The sequence below is a fragment of the Fusarium phalaenopsidis genome (assembly GCF_050370095.1).
Source record: "Fusarium phalaenopsidis strain FUZ10S chromosome Unknown contig_32306, whole genome shotgun sequence".
NCBI lineage: Eukaryota > Fungi > Ascomycota > Sordariomycetes > Hypocreales > Nectriaceae > Fusarium > Fusarium phalaenopsidis.
The window spans coordinates 67,749-84,161 of NW_028145403.1; the positions used below are offsets into that span (position 1 = coordinate 67,749).

At 50.7% G+C, this 16,413-nt stretch overlaps 6 protein-coding genes across 6 annotated transcripts; 3 read left to right on the top strand and 3 right to left on the bottom strand.

The window, feature by feature from the left end:
• Positions 1 to 1,055: 1,055 nt before the first annotated feature.
• Positions 1,056 to 1,623, bottom strand: LRP88_10862 (heme-degrading domain-containing protein; the record flags this gene model as incomplete). Its single annotated transcript, XM_083247310.1, has 2 exons — positions 1,056 to 1,535; positions 1,588 to 1,623. The coding sequence occupies 2 exons, from the start codon at positions 1,621 to 1,623 to the stop codon at positions 1,056 to 1,058; spliced, it is 516 nt and encodes a 171-aa protein (XP_083096458.1).
• Positions 1,624 to 2,385: 762 nt separating this feature from the next.
• On the bottom strand, positions 2,386 to 3,861 carry LRP88_10863 (uncharacterized protein; the record flags this gene model as incomplete). The annotated part of the gene is made up of 2 exons (XM_083247311.1): positions 2,386 to 3,443; positions 3,540 to 3,861. 2 exons carry the CDS (start codon positions 3,859 to 3,861, stop codon positions 2,386 to 2,388), a joined length of 1,380 nt encoding a protein of 459 aa, XP_083096459.1.
• Positions 3,862 to 5,228: 1,367 nt separating this feature from the next.
• LRP88_10864 (uncharacterized protein) lies at positions 5,229 to 6,162 on the top strand (the record flags this gene model as incomplete). Its single annotated transcript, XM_083247312.1, has 2 exons — positions 5,229 to 5,778; positions 5,831 to 6,162. The coding sequence occupies 2 exons, from the start codon at positions 5,229 to 5,231 to the stop codon at positions 6,160 to 6,162; spliced, it is 882 nt and encodes a 293-aa protein (XP_083096460.1).
• A 1,241-nt stretch (positions 6,163 to 7,403) lies between these two features.
• Positions 7,404 to 8,330, top strand: LRP88_10865 (uncharacterized protein; the record flags this gene model as incomplete). Its single annotated transcript, XM_083247313.1, has 1 exon — positions 7,404 to 8,330. The coding sequence occupies one exon, from the start codon at positions 7,404 to 7,406 to the stop codon at positions 8,328 to 8,330; it is 927 nt and encodes a 308-aa protein (XP_083096461.1).
• Positions 8,331 to 8,698: 368 nt separating this feature from the next.
• LRP88_10866 (glycosyl transferase family group 2-domain-containing protein) lies at positions 8,699 to 12,254 on the bottom strand (the record flags this gene model as incomplete). Its single annotated transcript, XM_083247314.1, has 9 exons — positions 8,699 to 9,255; positions 9,310 to 9,416; positions 9,479 to 10,507; positions 10,566 to 10,653; positions 10,708 to 10,792; positions 10,845 to 10,928; positions 10,985 to 11,248; positions 11,318 to 11,758; positions 12,012 to 12,254. 9 exons carry the CDS (start codon positions 12,252 to 12,254, stop codon positions 8,699 to 8,701), a joined length of 2,898 nt encoding a protein of 965 aa, XP_083096462.1.
• Positions 12,255 to 14,133: 1,879 nt separating this feature from the next.
• Positions 14,134 to 16,038, top strand: LRP88_10867 (concanavalin A-like lectin/glucanase domain-containing protein; the record flags this gene model as incomplete). Its single annotated transcript, XM_083247315.1, has 7 exons — positions 14,134 to 14,320; positions 14,371 to 14,502; positions 14,562 to 14,614; positions 14,664 to 14,737; positions 14,786 to 15,431; positions 15,514 to 15,701; positions 15,882 to 16,038. 7 exons carry the CDS (start codon positions 14,134 to 14,136, stop codon positions 16,036 to 16,038), a joined length of 1,437 nt encoding a protein of 478 aa, XP_083096463.1.
• Positions 16,039 to 16,413: the final 375 nt, after the last annotated feature.

Consider the following 16,413-nt stretch of genomic DNA (forward strand, 5'->3'; position numbering starts at 1 on the left):
GGGTTATATAAATTTCCCTCCTGGGTGATTCTAGACATATAGGGTAAGTCACGTGACCCAGACTTAGGGCTTTATTTAAAGCCTAATAATTCTATTAAAGCTAGTCTTCTTATATAGGTATTTTCTATCTGGTTTCTAATACCTTAAATATTAAACCCTATAGGTTTTATCTTCCTTATGCAATAGCCCGGCTATTAGCTATCTAATTAATATATACTATATATAATTAGAAGGCTTTAGAAAAGAGCTAACATATATAATAAGCATGCAACGCATCTAAGTATACGACGTACTTTTTACCACCCTATAGCATTGAACGCTTCGTAAAGGTTCCTGATATTGATAAGGCCCGTAAGGAGATGCTGAAGCTTCTGAAGCCGAGGGAGACCTCAGAAAAAGTTAGGAAGTGGAAAAAGGCAGCCCTATATCACGAGTGGCAATTGGAGATTATAGGGATGCCAGAATTGATATTCTCATGATGTTGTTATGTTGTTAAAATTGATGTTATTTATGATGCTTCAAATGAGCGATGTTCGTGATGATGGGCGGTTTCTGGGTGTGGGCGGTTTCTGGGTGTGGGCGGTTTCTGGGTGTGGGCGGTTTCTGGGTGGTGGGGCTTAGGTGTTGGTTAATCTCTCGGCTGGCTATACAATGGCAGAACCTTGGAATAACCTCACTTTTAGCCGCTCTGTGTGCTAGCCTCTATGAACATAAGGTCACACGATCCGCAATGTTCACAATCTTGCATTTTCGGCGGCAACAAGATCATCCAGAGTCGAACCTACCAGGGTTTTACCATGGGAGGTCTGTGGCTCCGGATATCACAGACATGATACCATATTTTGGCGGGTGAATAGCGGTTTTCTACACATTTGCGTTTGAAGACAAAAGATTGCGTGCTGCAGCTGTAGGCTCGATGACACAAAGGTTTGGATTATGCTGACTTGGACGATGTAGCATAGGTATGAGACATTGAGCAACTTCTGTACAGGCAACACAAGTGCTCGTTCAAACATTCTGCGGTTGATGAATTCAAGCGACTGATTTTACTTTATTCAATGTGTGGAACTCAAAAAGGCTTGCAAAGACTCAACAATGACCTGATGATCCTCCTCCTGGGCAAGTCCGCTTACAACAATGGCGCCAACTGGGCCCTCGACGTTCTGAACGCGAACAGGGAATCCACCACCATGAATGGCGTAGTCACCAGCCGTCTCACCAAGTTGGAATCGAGCCTTGAACTTTTCCTCATCACCCATGTCGAATAGATTGTGACCTGCCCAGGTGCTCCATCCAAACCTCAGCACAAAGTTCCTCTTGCGGGCCACCCAGTTGTCGTTCTCCGGCAACGTTCCAGGTCGCGATGCGGCGTGAAAGAGCAGTTGCTTGTTGTTGGCAAGCGTAATGTTTACAACTGCAGGATTCTCGCTGACCTCCCTCAGCCGGTTCCGGATCAAGACGCCAATCTCAAAGGCATCCTCAGCGGTGAAGTGTGGTAGCGCGAGCGACTTCTCTTGAGCCGTAATCTCGGCAAACTATTTTGGTAAGACAAAGGATTATACAAAGTCGGAACGAGAAAGGACTTACGCCTTTCACGGGGCGGCTCAGGGTTTTGGATATCATTTTGATTTCAAAGGGGATTAGAAATGAAATTATATGTCAATGTTGATAAGAAGAATCTCTTTGCGCTCTTACCTACTTATACTTGTATTCATTGATGTAGGTACGTATCTCGCAATGGCAACATAGCGCTCCTCCATCTCGGTTGCACTCCGGATGTTTGTGAACCCCCACTGCCAAGATACAAGGTAGGTTCTCCGAAACTCCCCGGCCAATACTAACGCGAAAGGGAAGTGTGATTACAAACACTCTTCAGCTCGGCATGGACGCCGGGAAGTAATTCCGAGCTTGATGCGCTGACGACTGTATGACTGGACGGAAGATGAATAGCCTCTGATGCAGCAGCATTACGCTATTTGAGCAAAACATGGTATAAACTTGTCAGTATTTTGAGAGTGAGAGAGCTTGGGTCTCAGCTCAACTGAAGTAGTCAGGCAATACACGACGGAAATGGTACAACATATGGGGGCGTTGAAAGAGGTATCGATTGCCACTACATTGCATGTGGAATCTTGCGACTCACAACCTTGAAACACGCATTGTACATCAGCACTGTCCAGACCACATGGAACAAACACATGAGCTTTGAGGGCATAATGATAGTAATTTCTACCGGAGACTTGAAGAATACGGAAATCTCTAGATCCACCTTGCCAAACAACCGATACGACACAAAGACACTACTAATTCTCTCCACAATCCCCTACCCGCTACATTGCGAGGCACAGGACCTCGTCAACCCCCTTGTTCACCGCGTCAAGTAATTTAGACTGGCTGCGACGACTTGTATTGGTCCTTGCCAGCGTTGTCAACGTGGTTAGCATTTCCAGCTGCAATTGCCTTTTCAGCCAAAACTCCCTCTTGAGGCAGCGATGCGTCGTCCCCATCAAAGATTCGCGCCATCGCTTCAAGACTGTGACCTCGCGTCTCGGGGAAGGTGAAATAGATGACCACGCCGCCGGCGGCGAGGATGAAGACGTAGAGTAGGTAATACTTCCACGCAATTGCCTCAAGTGCGATTGGGTTGATGAAGATATTGAAGAAGACGGCTATCGCAGTCGACACCCACATTGTAGAAAGACCACGAGCACGCAAGTCGTATTGCCAGATCTCAACTGGGTATGCCACCATCAAGGGTGTGAAAGCTAGAGAGAAGCAGCCGTACATAAGGAAAAGGAATGGGACAACTGCGGTGCCGACCGCTGCTGACCCTCCCTTCGCAAAGGTGGCAGAAAGCGCTGTGATGAGGAGGTAAGAGACGAGCATGCCTGCGGTGGCGGCTAAGAAAAGAGGTCGACGTCCAACACGATCAACGTTAAATGCACCAGTCAAGGCGCAGATAAAGTTCCAGATCTGGAGGAATCCGTTCACGAGAGTCTGGTTTGTAACTGTGGTGACGCCAATGGTGGTGAGCACCGGGGCGAGGTAGTAGCCTGCGACATTTTGGCCAGCCCACTGATCAAAGACTCCCAGAAAGACGGTGATGAAGGTTCTCTTGCGGTTACCAGGAGTGGCAAGCATCTGCCCATACGAGCTGCTTTTCTGAAAGTCACGCTCCATCTGGATGGTTCGCGTGATCTCCTCAAGCTCAAATGTTGCTAGAAGTGAATTCTCGTCACCTTCTGCATGGTACTTGACGAGAAAGGCGCGAGCGTCGTTGTAGAGTTCTTTGGAGGCCAGAAAGCGTGGAGACTCGGGCACCAGGAACAGTCCCGGAAGAACGATTACTGGGAGAAGTAGCTGTAAGACAGATGGGATGCGCCAACTCCAATCATTATCGTAATTGCGGGTGCCGAACGTAGACCAAGCGGCAAGGAAGGAACCTATTGACATTGTTAGCTTATGCAGTCAGAGTCCTCTATGATATAAGCACTTGCCAACATACCACCCACACATGTAGAGACTCGTAAGAACTCCACGATGGGTGGGGTATGCCGTTTCTGTCATGAGCAGAGGCACGCATCCGCCAAAAAAGGCGCTCGCAATGCCAACAACAACTCGTGAAGCAACAAACATGGATGGGTTTATAGCCCCGGTCTGCAAGCCAACGCCGAGACATAGGAAGAAGTAGCCGATAAAGATGGTTGGTTTTCGACCGAAGCGATTGGATAGGTGTGCGACGACGGGATACAAGACGATAGAGCCAAGGTTCTGGGCACCACTGATGAACCCGAGCCACGCCCCGGTTGGATGTTCCATGAAGGACTGCCAATGCGGAAGGGAGAGACAGCCGTTGAGCATGGTGCCGTCGTAGCCATTGCCAGAAGAAAGGAGAAAAAGACTAATGAGGCAGAAGTTAAGAAAGACTTGATTTCGTTTCTTGTACCATGGTTTGTCGTTTGGGGGCAGAACGGCAGCAAGCTCTGGCCCCACACTATTGAAAGTTTTGGAAGCCATACTGAAAAGTTCGAAAATGCCAAGACGCTGGTTTACCAAGCTATTGAGGTTGGAGGGCGGTTGCAGACTGTTCAGCTATATACTTCATTTTCAGCCGATGACCCCTGACGCGTATTGAAGCCGAGGTGAGCCAACCACCTCAGAACGCGGGGAAGCTGGCCCAAAATCCGGGGTAGCCTATACGACAAGCAATGCTGCAAACGCTTATGGACAAAGGTTGTAGATACATGGTCTCGTGCGAGTCTGCCCATCATGGTAGCATCGTACAGGATTGTTGCATCACGCTACCCCAGAAAAAGCTAAGAAACCTGGAGGAAACTATCATTTCCTATCCAAGATAACTACCCGAGGATGGGCCGGCTTATCGCGAGTCATGATACCTGTTCGCGAAGTTTCGGATGTGAAGCTGTTACTACGTAGTATATGCGTGGGGGTCAATAGTTGGACGCCCTGTTTTCACCTCCTCCCAAGCCAATCATGTCCTCAAAGTACTTGTCCTGCTCCATTAAATGCCGGTCATGCGGGTGCGGCTGTGGCACAGTGCAGTCTGCGCCGGATATCATTCGTCTTCTGTCTCTATATCTGTCTCGTGTCACACTTCTAGTTGCAGGTGGGAGTTAGCCGCCCTGCATACCGGAAAATTGTCGGCATTACTTTGTCATGTACTCCATCTCTAGTTGTCTCGAGATCTAATTCCTGGCCCCGTCGCTTATTCTTACTACAGTAGGCGGATTTCGTCTTTGCTACGCTGGCGGACTTTACACTCGTGCTCGGTTATCAAACCCCGGAGTGGGTCGCACTAATACTCCTAAAGAAAGCGAAACCGAATTTCCCACCTTGTTCCTAGCACTGGCCAATGATGTGACTGCCATGCTGCACCAACTTTCGCGGAGTATCGGGGTTTCCGTATCCAGCATCATTCAGCCTGTTCCTGATCAGGTCATAACTGGAGGTCAACTATATGGCGACGTGCAAGTCACTCCACCAGGACCGAATAGGTTAGGAGAATGAAAAATGGAGTTACGGCTCTCGGATGGAGTCCGTGGCCGCGATCGATCGCAACTGCAGTCGCTTTCACGGAGCCGACTTGGAGCAAATGAGTTTTGGACAGCATGTCCCGTGAGTCGATACAGCAAATTAGCGAGGATCTCAACTAACTATTAACCCTAGAAATATTTAAAAGGAACCTTGGCAAAGATGCCGCCCTCGACTTGGACACTTCTCTGGATCCGAACCTTGTGGTTGAACGCGGCGAGACAGTCGTAATCGGTCACTTGAAGCCGAAGCGAAATATTAGCACCCTTCGAATCATTGCCATAGGCTTCAATATTTCCAACAGCTGGTTCGCCATCGCTACCAGTCTGTCCGTCGCAATCGCCACGGGAGGCACGGTCAGCATCATCTACGGGGTTCTGATAACATTCTTCCTTTACGCCTGTGCTGCTTTGACCTTGGCAGAGCTGGCTGCTATTTACCCGACGGCCGGGGGGCAATACCATTTTTCAAGCATCCTCGCACCGAAGAAGGCAAACAAGCTCATCTCTTATGCCTGTGGAATGATAGCCATGTCCTCATGGGTTGCTATCAATGCTAGTGTCAACATCCTCGGAGCTCAAATGATCACGTCGCTCACCCAATACTTTCTTAACTATCTTCCACATACGTGGCACGTCTTTTTGATTTACCAAGCCATCAACGTGTTCACGCTTGGTTACAACATCTTTATCCTTAACATCTTCCCCTTCATTCACGAATTTGGCTGTAAGTGTCCGCCTTTACTCGTTCAACTCTGGCTGACAATCTGCCTTGGCAGTTGCGCTGACCTTGGCCACCTTTGTAATCTCGACCATCACTTCTCTTGCCTGCAGTGAGAAACAGAGTTCGACTTATGTGTGGACCAACTTCGAAAGTGAAACCGGGTGGCCACGAGTTGTGTCCTTCCTCACCGGATTGATCACCCCGAGCTACATCTACGCCGGTTTAGATGCTGCGTTGCACTTGGCTGAGGAGACCAGAAGGCCAGAGAAGGTTGTGTCTCTGGCACTTGTTTCGACTATCGGGATCGGCTTCTTCACTGCATTCGTCTTTGGTGTCAGCATGTCCTACACAATTACAGACTTGGCATCCCTTCTCAATGATCCGTGAGTTTGTTTCAGGCAACCATCCGTTTTTCACCAAGCTGAAATGTTGTAGGATGCCGATTTACAAGTTATGGCGCGTAGCAACTCAGTCGACTGGAGCTGCCACGGCCTTCATCATTGCGCTCCTTATCATCTCCATCGTTATTATTATCTCGATCCAGCAAACATCCTCACGACTGATCTGGGCGATGGCTTGTGATAACTCTGTTATCTTCTCTAAACCCCCTAGCAAACTCTCCCCATCGTTGGGTAACATTCCAATGGCCGCACTGCTCCTGCAAGGCTTCCTTGTCTTCTTGTGCGGCTGCATATACCTGGGCTCCTCGGCCGCGTTCAACGCCCTCGTTGGATCGGGAATTCTCCTTCAGATGATCTCGTTTGCCATTCCAGCGGTCCTTCTCATCTGCAGCAAGAGATCATCGGATATTCTTACTCTCAACTGGCCCTTCAAACTCCCATCGGCCGTGGGATGGGTTGCAAACGTTGTGACCGTGATCAGTGCTCTGCTTCAGCTTGGATTTTTCGTGTTGCCCCCGAGCATCCTAGTCACTGCATCTAGCATGAGTGAGTGCCCTGGGTTACTAAGAACCCATCTTCCAAAACTTGATACTCATATGGCTTTAAATTACTCATCGGTCATTTTAGCTGTGGTTGGGATTATCAGCCTCATCAACTGGATGATTTATGCAAGAAATCATTACCAAGGTCCTCGCATAGAGTTTATTGAAGAGGGACAACCTTTTTCGTCTACTTGAGAGTTGTGTTGGAAGCTGTTTGGTCGTTGTCATCCAGAATGTAGCCTGCATCATTATCACGGGAATCGCCGCACCTTAGACTGAGTAATACTGCTTAAATACACGGTCCAAGAACTGTTTTTAAAGAATATCTCTACCAAAAACAAGTGGTCACTTTTTGGCTGAGCTTGCTTGTCTTTACATATCACTGGTCACAGACAGACCCGCAGTTAATGGCCCTTGGCCAGCCAATAGACTTCAAGTCAGTTTCATTCATAATTTGAGTTATTACGCCATGAACTCTATAGCAAGGGGCTAGGGACGGTTGCCGAGTCTGGGTGGTAAGCTGATGTCAGCTTACCTACCTACGTGCGAGTTGATTATTCAGTCTAATTACACAACAATGACAACACTCGAATACTTAAGGCTTGGGCTGAGAAGCATGAAGAACAATTCCTAGTTCTCTATATACAACCACTATCTACTCATCCCCTTACCCCCGGAACCAACCATGGCCCAAGTTCAAGGACGAAAAATCACTATCCTAGGCGCAGGCGGTAGCCTTGGGTCTCCAACGCTCAGAGCCCTGCTCGCCAAGGACGCGCACACCATCACAGTGGTCCAGCGGCCTGAGTCGTCCAGCGAATTTCCCTCTGGCGTCACTGTTAAGACTGGAAACCTTGAAGACGAAACCTTCCTGGGGGATATCTTCAAAGGTCAAGATGTCGTTGTCTTGATGCCTCCTCTCTCTCATATCGTTACCTTGCAGGAGCCTGCTGTTCGTGCCGCTGCGAAGGCGGGTGTTCCCTACCTTTTGCCTGCAGAGTACGGCCCGGATCCTTTCGCCACAAAGCTTATCGAAGAGAATGGACTACTACAGGCTAAAAAGAGGATCCGTGACCTTATTGACGAACTCGGCGTCAGTAGCTGGATATCGGTCACGGTTGGCGTATGGCTGGATGTTAACCTTAGCAATGGCCTATGGGGCATTGATGCCAAGGGCCGCAAGGCAACTCTCTACCCTGGGGCTGGCGGTAGAGTCACGACATCCAGCATCACACACACTGGCGAGGTTATCGCGGCGGTGCTGAGTTTACCAGAGACTGATCTGGCGAGCTATAAAAAGCGGGCTGTCTACGCTCCCTCATTCCATACCACACACCGGGAGATGTTGGATGCTGTGCAGCGCGTCTCCAAAACAACGGATGCGGACTGGGAAATCACATCACGGGATGTTGGTGATTCCCTGAAAGAGTTTAACGAAAGAATTGGCCAAGGGGATATTATGGCTTCGTATCAGAAGTTTATCCTCACGCATTTGCTGGATGGCTACGGGGGCGATATCGAGCACAAGGTTGACACGAAGTTACTTCAGAAATTGGAACAAGTTGGACTAAAAGAGGAGGATATTGAGACGGTGGTTAACAGCATACTATAGTACCTAAGAGTCTATTATTGCTAGAGATTCTGCTATGAAAGTATCTCGCTTATAACCCATTTTCCAAGCTGGCCACATTACTATTCCAACGCCGCAGCAGTGTCTGTCTAAAGGTTCAAAACGATCCGAGATACGAATGTGCATTGGCTGAGAAAAACAAGTGCCTCCTCGGCCGATTGGTAAAAAATCCGGCGTAGCAAAATGTGGATTTTTGCAAGACTCAGTCAGAAAATTCTCTTTTCTTATGACTGGGTATATAACCTCGCCCAAGTAGCGAGGCCACTGATATGTAACCGTCGTTCTCTCCTCGCCATACATAGAGTTCAGTGGTAATGTGACAACCTCACTCTTTAGACTAGTACACCAAATCATGTCAAGCCAAGGAACAAGGGAAGAGTGAATGCACAGGACACTTGCACAGCGAGAGGGACGATGGCGTACGTGCCTGCTGAGAACTGGCCAGGGGCGATGGTCCAACCCCAGGGTGCACCAACAGCCATGTAAATCATGCCAGCAGCGATGATGATGCAGATGAGGAAGGTGTACTTGAATCGATGCATCATCTTGTTGAGGCCGATGTAAATGCCTGTAGGACCCAACTCCTTTGATGTTGACGCCCATTCGATGTTGATGGAAAAGGCGTGACACAGCAAGGCCTTGGCACAGTTGATGCTGATGCCACCAAAGAATAGAAGCAGAAATGGCAGCCATTTGGCCGTCTCAAGAATGGCGACCCAGAATGACTTTTCTTTGAGACGGTGACGGGTCATGCTGGTTGAGACGGAGGCGACACCGTTAAAGACAACCAGCAGAGACACCCAGATACCCCACGATGGAGTATAGAAATGGTCGAGGTCATAAAAGAACAAGCCGACGATGACATAGTTGACGAGTGTAAGAAGCATGCCAGCAGCAATGGCATAGTCTAGGTGACACTGTTAGCTCCAACGGGTCGAACGGCAAAGTGTGGTGTACTCACAGGTAAAAATGTAGGCAATGATAGAGACCTTACTGGAGACTGGCATGTTACTCCAGAGGAATCGGAAGAAAAGCCTGGTTACTGGCCCTTTGTAAATCCACTGGTAGCTGTGATAACGCGATGAGTATGATGCTAACGAGAGAGGGGACTAAAAGACTAGTTGACTCACAACGGATGAAACACGAGCTCGTTACAACCATAAGCGTACTTTTCCCAACGGTTCAGCTCATCATAGACGGTCAAAGAGACACCCTCTTGGAACCCCCCGTTGTGATAGGTGGCTAGACGACAGACCATGCCGGCCATCTGAATTCGCAGACTGATGTCGAAATCTTCAGAGACATGCGTGTCAGACCACCATTTCGTGATGCCGTCGGATCGATCAACGAATTCAACGCTCTGGATGGCTTTCCAGCGAAGAAAGGCGTTGTGACCGACAAAGGGGGCAACGTCACCGGTGCCAACACCATATTTGATGGCTGTGTAGACAATGTTGGTGAAGTAGGTGATACCGTTCTCAAAGATGTTGTGAGCAACCTGCATGACACCAGAGCCATGCTGCAGAATGGCCACCTCGGGACTCTCGTGCATCTCGAGAGCCCCGTATAGTAGGCAGTCGACAGGGACGCGGGTGTCGCAGTCAATGATCAAGATGATCTCACCCATACGGATATTACCCTCAGCCCAAGTCTTGCCTTCATCAGCCTCAAGCATGTTCTGAAGCGCAACTTCATAGAGCCTGTCATCATCTTCTGCTGTCAAGCTCTCGTAAGTGCAGTCGCGAGTCTGACATTCCAGCTCTGTCAGCCGATGCAGTTCATCCTCGACGCGGTTAGAGAAGGCCAAGCAGTAGTTCATATTGCTGGCCTTCTTGAACTTTCCCTTGCGCACGAAGCCGAGCTTGTTGGCTCGGCCTTGTGGACTGAGCTCGCTCTCGTCCTGGTTGTCCACTGCTGGGTCAATAGGTGGCGATCGCTTGAACCACGACAAGAAGCCCCCGCTCTTGTGGCTTCTCATGGTTGGCAGCCGTGCACAATATCCAATACTGTTTTCACGATAGTACTGCTTACGGGCCGCAGCCAACTCAGGCTGGATACACTGCATACCGTCATCGTTGATGAAGACAGAAGCTGTGCCGCCTTGATTCTCGTAGTGCTGGATGGCGGCCATGACGGAGACCATGGTCGGAACGATGACACTGTTTGATGAGAGTCAGAAATTGGACTAGGGTTATATGATATGAGTAATGAACTTACCCTCGGAGACCCTCCTTATATACAGGCATCTGCACCGTGATGTGTGGCAGCTCATAGTCTCGATAGCGCTTGGGGTTGGGCTTGACAGCTGTGACCTACTTTCAGTCCTATCCAAATGTGCCTTATTGGAAGATTGGCTTACCGGAGTGATATTTCGAGTTTCTCAGGCACATGCCAGCTGGGAGAAGGAGCTGGAAAACACTGCTCACGACAACAATGAAGAAGAACTGGACATTTGTTAGCCTGTATAAGCTGTCGACTTCAAAGTAGAACGCGTACCAGGGACAGGAGGCAAAGAGGCGGAATAACAGCTACCAGGATGAAGCGCATCCAGTCACCGTCCCAAGTCCACTGCCGGAGGAGCTGAAGAACATAAGGTCAGTATACAGATAAATCAAGCAACGAACCGGACAGCTCACCTTTGACACACCCACGCTCTGCGTTAGGATCACCAAGATCATGACAACGCCGATTCGGAATGAGTGCACCCTCAGAACAGGTCGTACAGGCTGTTTGCCCTCGATGTCCTCCTCCCCTTCGCCCTCACCCTCCTCGACCTTGATCGCGCGCTGATAGACTTCATCCTTCTCGTCGATGGCACCGCGGACAGGTGTGACGAGGCCTTCAACTGATTGCTCTTCGGTCTGAGCCAGCATGTTGGTCGGCATTTTTGGGCCGACAATCTGAAGAGTGATACCAGGGTCAGCTACTGGCTTGTGATGGGTATTATCGACAGACGCATGGATACTTACAAAGCCCAGCATTTGCTTCTCGACATTGTGAGCCACATTGATTATAGTTCTTGGCTCATTGGACCAGATAAGAACACACCGCTCCTCAGCGATGATGCATGAGCTGGCCGAGTGCACAAGCGAAGACTGCACATCGGCCAGCCTGGTGATGATCGGGATACGGGCACCGGTACTCTCAATGACCAGACTGGCCTGCTCTGGTTTGATGCTATCAAGAACTTGGTTGGTCACTTCAGACACCATGGAAACGACGGCACTCTCATCCAAGCGAGCAACGGCTGCTACCAGGTCCGGACTTGGATCGTCTGGAGCATAGGTATAAGAGCCGTCGGGCTTCTTGAGCGCGATGCATGTCGACGACCAGCCACTGGTGATGGCAGCGGCAGCCGGCTCATCGAACCAACCAAGCAGAGTTGCGCGGCGAGCGATGTATTTGGCAACCTACGCCGTGTTAGATTTCTGTGTGAGAAGAGAGAGCAGTTGTTTGTGTGTGTAAGGCGAGTAAGAGGTGTGATCGACATTGAAAGCATCAAATTTGACTCGAGGGAAAGAGAACTTTGATAACAAATCGCGTGAGGGGAGAGAAGTGGGTGTTCCAAGACAATCATAGACTTGTTGGCCAGTAGAAGCTGCATTAGACCACTGTACGTAGGCGTAGATGGTAGAGAATAAGGCATGGCCACGGGCTGGTAGCACTCACCATGGCTGGCTCCTTGGCCTCGGGGAGCTGCATGGCAGGCGTCCCCGAATAGGAGCTGTGTGGGGACCTAGAAGGAGGAGGGTATCCTTTGAAGAGCCATTCTGGAGACTTCTGGGTGGTGGGAAATGGGTAATCCCCTCCCTCGAGCTTCTTCAAAGTCTGCGTGTCGGCCGTCGGACTAGGCGGCTGAAGCACTCCCGACTCGACAAAGCGAGAGCGTGACTTTTCAGCAGCCATCGCCAAGATTCGAGAGAAAACTTGTGTCTCTTGAGGAATCTTGAGCAAAGGAAACCCTTTTCAAGCAGACTTGAAGATCTGCCTTTGGGGGGAGGGGAGTGGTGAACTCGGGGGGAAAGCAGAAAAGGGGACGAGTTGGTCAGGCCAAGAGAAGAGCAAATGTTGAACGGCATGGGTCAAGTTATGAAAACTTTTCACGGGCCTCATTCCAAAATCTTGGGCAGTAGAGGTATCGAGGCTTGTTTACCATGAAAACGCCAGAGAGCAGCCTGGCCGCGCACGCGGGGCCAGCATCGAGCTGGACTGGAGGCTGGTCTGTTCTCGGTCAACATGTAAGCCTCTAGATTACGCCAAACGGCAGCCGCGGATGTGGAAATTTGTGCAGAGGCCCTCGTATCGAGGCGGGCGAGCACTTCCAGGCGAGCACGTAACCTCAACCCTGACCCGACTGCAGACCAACCGTCCGCCACCAGATACGGAGGCTGGCTGATTGCCAGCTCAGCGACCCGATCCCAGCTTACGGTGAAGAAGAGCAAGCCGCCACCAGATAAGCAGAGTTTGCGAATGAACAGGACCAGGCCTTGAGAAGGCAGCATGGTTGTTACCAATGTTTGCTTGATTCTTGCAGCGATGCGATGTACTCATGCGGCGTATGATTAATCCGTCCTCGGCTAATATTAGAAAAGCGAGGCCCAAGAGGGTAGAGTCTAGACTCTAGACCAACAAGGGGCTGTATAGGGTTGCACAAGATTGGCCTTCAGCCTGTAACGACTCGTTCGGCAGTCTGCAGAAGACGTTCACCCAGATCGTAAACACCTGCCGACCATGGGTTTCGCCTTGTCGCAGCTAATCTCTATCCAACTCGTTGAAGTGACCCCTGGTCTGATCCACCCACTGTTTGTCCAGGGGCGGCAGCCCTTTCAGCTGCCCTGCCCACACCCACTCATCGATCCGCCGCCGAGGCCCCATACCCAACGCAACGTGTCTATCGCTTAACGTGATTCCCGTTGGCGAGGCTGATGAGGCGCTAGGGGAAAAGATGACACTTCCGGGGTGTAACCCTACCGACCAGCAAGTAGGTACCTCGGGTGCTACCGAGACCTGGTGCTTCAAATATTGCCCACTGCCCATCATATTGGCGGTGATGACGACAGTACACGCATGGAAGATTCTTGCATTCCCACTCCACGCGCTCATGGCCTTAGATATCAACAACTCGCCATAGTTTCATGAGGAGAACGAGGAGTCAGCCACCACAGCTGAACCGTGACAAACCGCCTTGGCTGCATCCACTAGCGACCTCTTGGCACAGCGGGGGTTTGTTCCGTCTTGGGCTTAATTTTTCTCCAGCTTCCTTTTCAGCTTCCGGAGGCAGAACTATCAGGGTTGTAGTTTCATTGTAGGAATGCCTACCCAACATGCATGATAGCCGCTCGGGATGCCCTTGGTACCGAAGGCCCGAATCTTGGCACACGGGCCGCGTCCCCGTCTCATCATGACCGTATCTCTGGTTGAGTTTACAGGTCATATTGCAATCGTGAGAACGAAGCGATACGATAGGATCCAATGGTCTAATCGACCTCCATGCCTGTCTACATTTCAGCCGCTTTTGGAGCCACATATCAGGAGGTTGGATGGAGGGGCTTACGCCATCGAGATGTCCCTTGGATTGTTTGTTGTGATTGAGCGTTGGGGAACTCGAGCTCGCCTCGGAGCATGTGCGTGACGAAGAGTCAACAAGAAGAGAAGCCCTCTCAGAGGTCACTTCGTCCTGCTTCATATCATTAGAACTCCCTTGGACAAAGTCGAACGTCTTCACCCTTTGCTCCCTGGTGTTGGACAAGCCGAGCCTACGTACACTGGAAGCTCCACTCTAGCTATGGAAGGCTCAACGACTGTCACTTCTCCTGCCGAGGGATCGTCCTCCCGGCGGGTTAACCCCTTCGGAACCCCGGGTGATGAGCCGCCCGAGAACCCATTCTCAACTCCTGTTGCCGCAACACCTATTGCAGAGTCCTTAACGTCCCGACGGTCACCACACACTCGGAATGCTTCTACATATGAAGGTAGGCGAGCCCGCGTTGTCAAGCACTAGCTTGTAGCTAATGTCGTCCAGTCGCTGGCCCTCGCAGACGCTTCAAGAGCAGTCGGCTCAAGGGCGAATTTGAGAAGCCATGGCTCGAAAAGTCCAAGAAGGAAGTCAACTGGGACAGCATCATCTTTTACACATGTATCTTTATCGGACTTGGTAAGTTGGCATGATCAGAAGTATCCGCTCGGCCAGATCATTAACAATATCCCTCTTAGGCATTGGAGGATTCCTTTGCTGGAAGGAAACTCGGGGCATCCCCAATTATGAAGTAAGCGCCACCCAAATCCTCGAGGTATTCCAGGTCTGACTGAGGGTAGTATTGCTTGATCATGGATGATCACTTTGAGAACCTCGACAACTGGAATCATGAGGTCCAGATGGGCGGATTTGGGTATGTGCTCGATCTTATCCCTCGTATGTATCACTAACAATGGCGCAGTACTGGAACCTTTGACTGGACCACCACCGACAAGGCCAATTCATATGTCGACGCCGAGGGCCTGCACATCGTACCCACCTTGACGCTCGAGAGCACCGAAATTACCTATGATCAGCTGGTCCACGGCCACACTGTCAACCTGACGACCGATGGACGCTCCGACGGCAAGTGCACGTCTGATGAAAAAGCCACCGACGATAAATGGGAGACCCGTTGGCCATGCGCCGCTGTCAGCAACAGCACCAAGGGCCAAATCATCAACCCAGTGCGGTCAGCACGACTCAACACCAAGGGCAAGAAGACGATCCGCTATGGTCGTGTCGAGGTGACGGCACGTATGCCTCGTGGAGACTGGCTGTGGCCGGCAATCTGGATGATGCCCCAGGACAGCGCCTACGGTGAGTGGCCAAAGTCGGGTGAGATTGATATCGCCGAGAGCCGCGGCAATGACGCTCGCAAATATTCCATGGGTGATAACCTCGTGTCGTCGGCACTTCACTGGGGCACTGCCACTGAAAACGATCGCTGGCGGAGGAGCTACGGTGAGTGGGGAGGCAAACGAGTCCGCTACACTGACGACTTCCACACCTATGGACTCGAGTGGAGTGAGAAGTACCTCTTCACCTGGCTCGACGGTCGTCTTCGGGTAAGTTGTTACATTGGATCCATTCCATCCAGCCCTAGCAGCTACGCTCAATGTCCAGACGACCCGCTAACCCCATCTGCAGCAAGTCATCTTCTTCGACTTCACCAAGAACAAGAACTTGTGGACCTACGGCGAATTTGCCGGAGAGTCCGTCAACGGCTCGGTCCCTGTAGATCCCTGGGGCAGCACGGGCCGTCCTAATACGCCCTTTGACCAGTCTTTCTTTCTTATCCTGAACGTGGCGGTCGGTGGCACCAATGGCTGGTTTCCGTGAGTCAAATTCCCCCTTTTCAGTAGCCACCACACCTACTGCCAAGCCCCTCCCGAGATCCTGGGCACCCTCTGGCACACCCTCCTTGTCTCCATCCACTCTCGATCCCTGCAATACGAGCCGTTATCTCCTAGCCTCGATCTGCACAGCGCCTTGGCTAACTCTAATGTTTATTTTAGCGACGCTGTTGGCGGAAAACCGTGGGCCGACCGCAGTGAGACCCCCATGCGGGACTTTTGGAAGGCCAACGAGACATGGCTTCCAAGTTGGGGTCCCAAGGAGGAGCGCGGCATGGTTGTAAAATCGGTCAAAATGTGGCAGCAAGGCCAATGCTAGTCCCGCTGTTTATGCTGGGCATGCATGGCCTGCCAAGGTTCTCAGGCCGTCTTGGAACTGCAGAACGTCGTTATCAGGCACACCGGGGAGATGCCAAGAAGGAGAGATCAAATCTCGGTAGGGATATCACGGTTGGGGCTCTCGGCTCAGATGCCGTCATGTGGCGTTTCGCTTGGCGAGCAGCCAGGGGATTTTAATCCCTGTATTGGAATTAGTCTGTGGCTTTAGGTCTTTTGGTAGCTTCGGTACTTCACTTTATCTGAAATCTCGCGCCAAACGCATTCTTCAGGATAGATGAGATATTTCTCTCCCCTTTCTGCTTCTTTCTACTTATGCTGGCAAGTCATATCAGAGCCGAAGAGTAACTGACCTTGG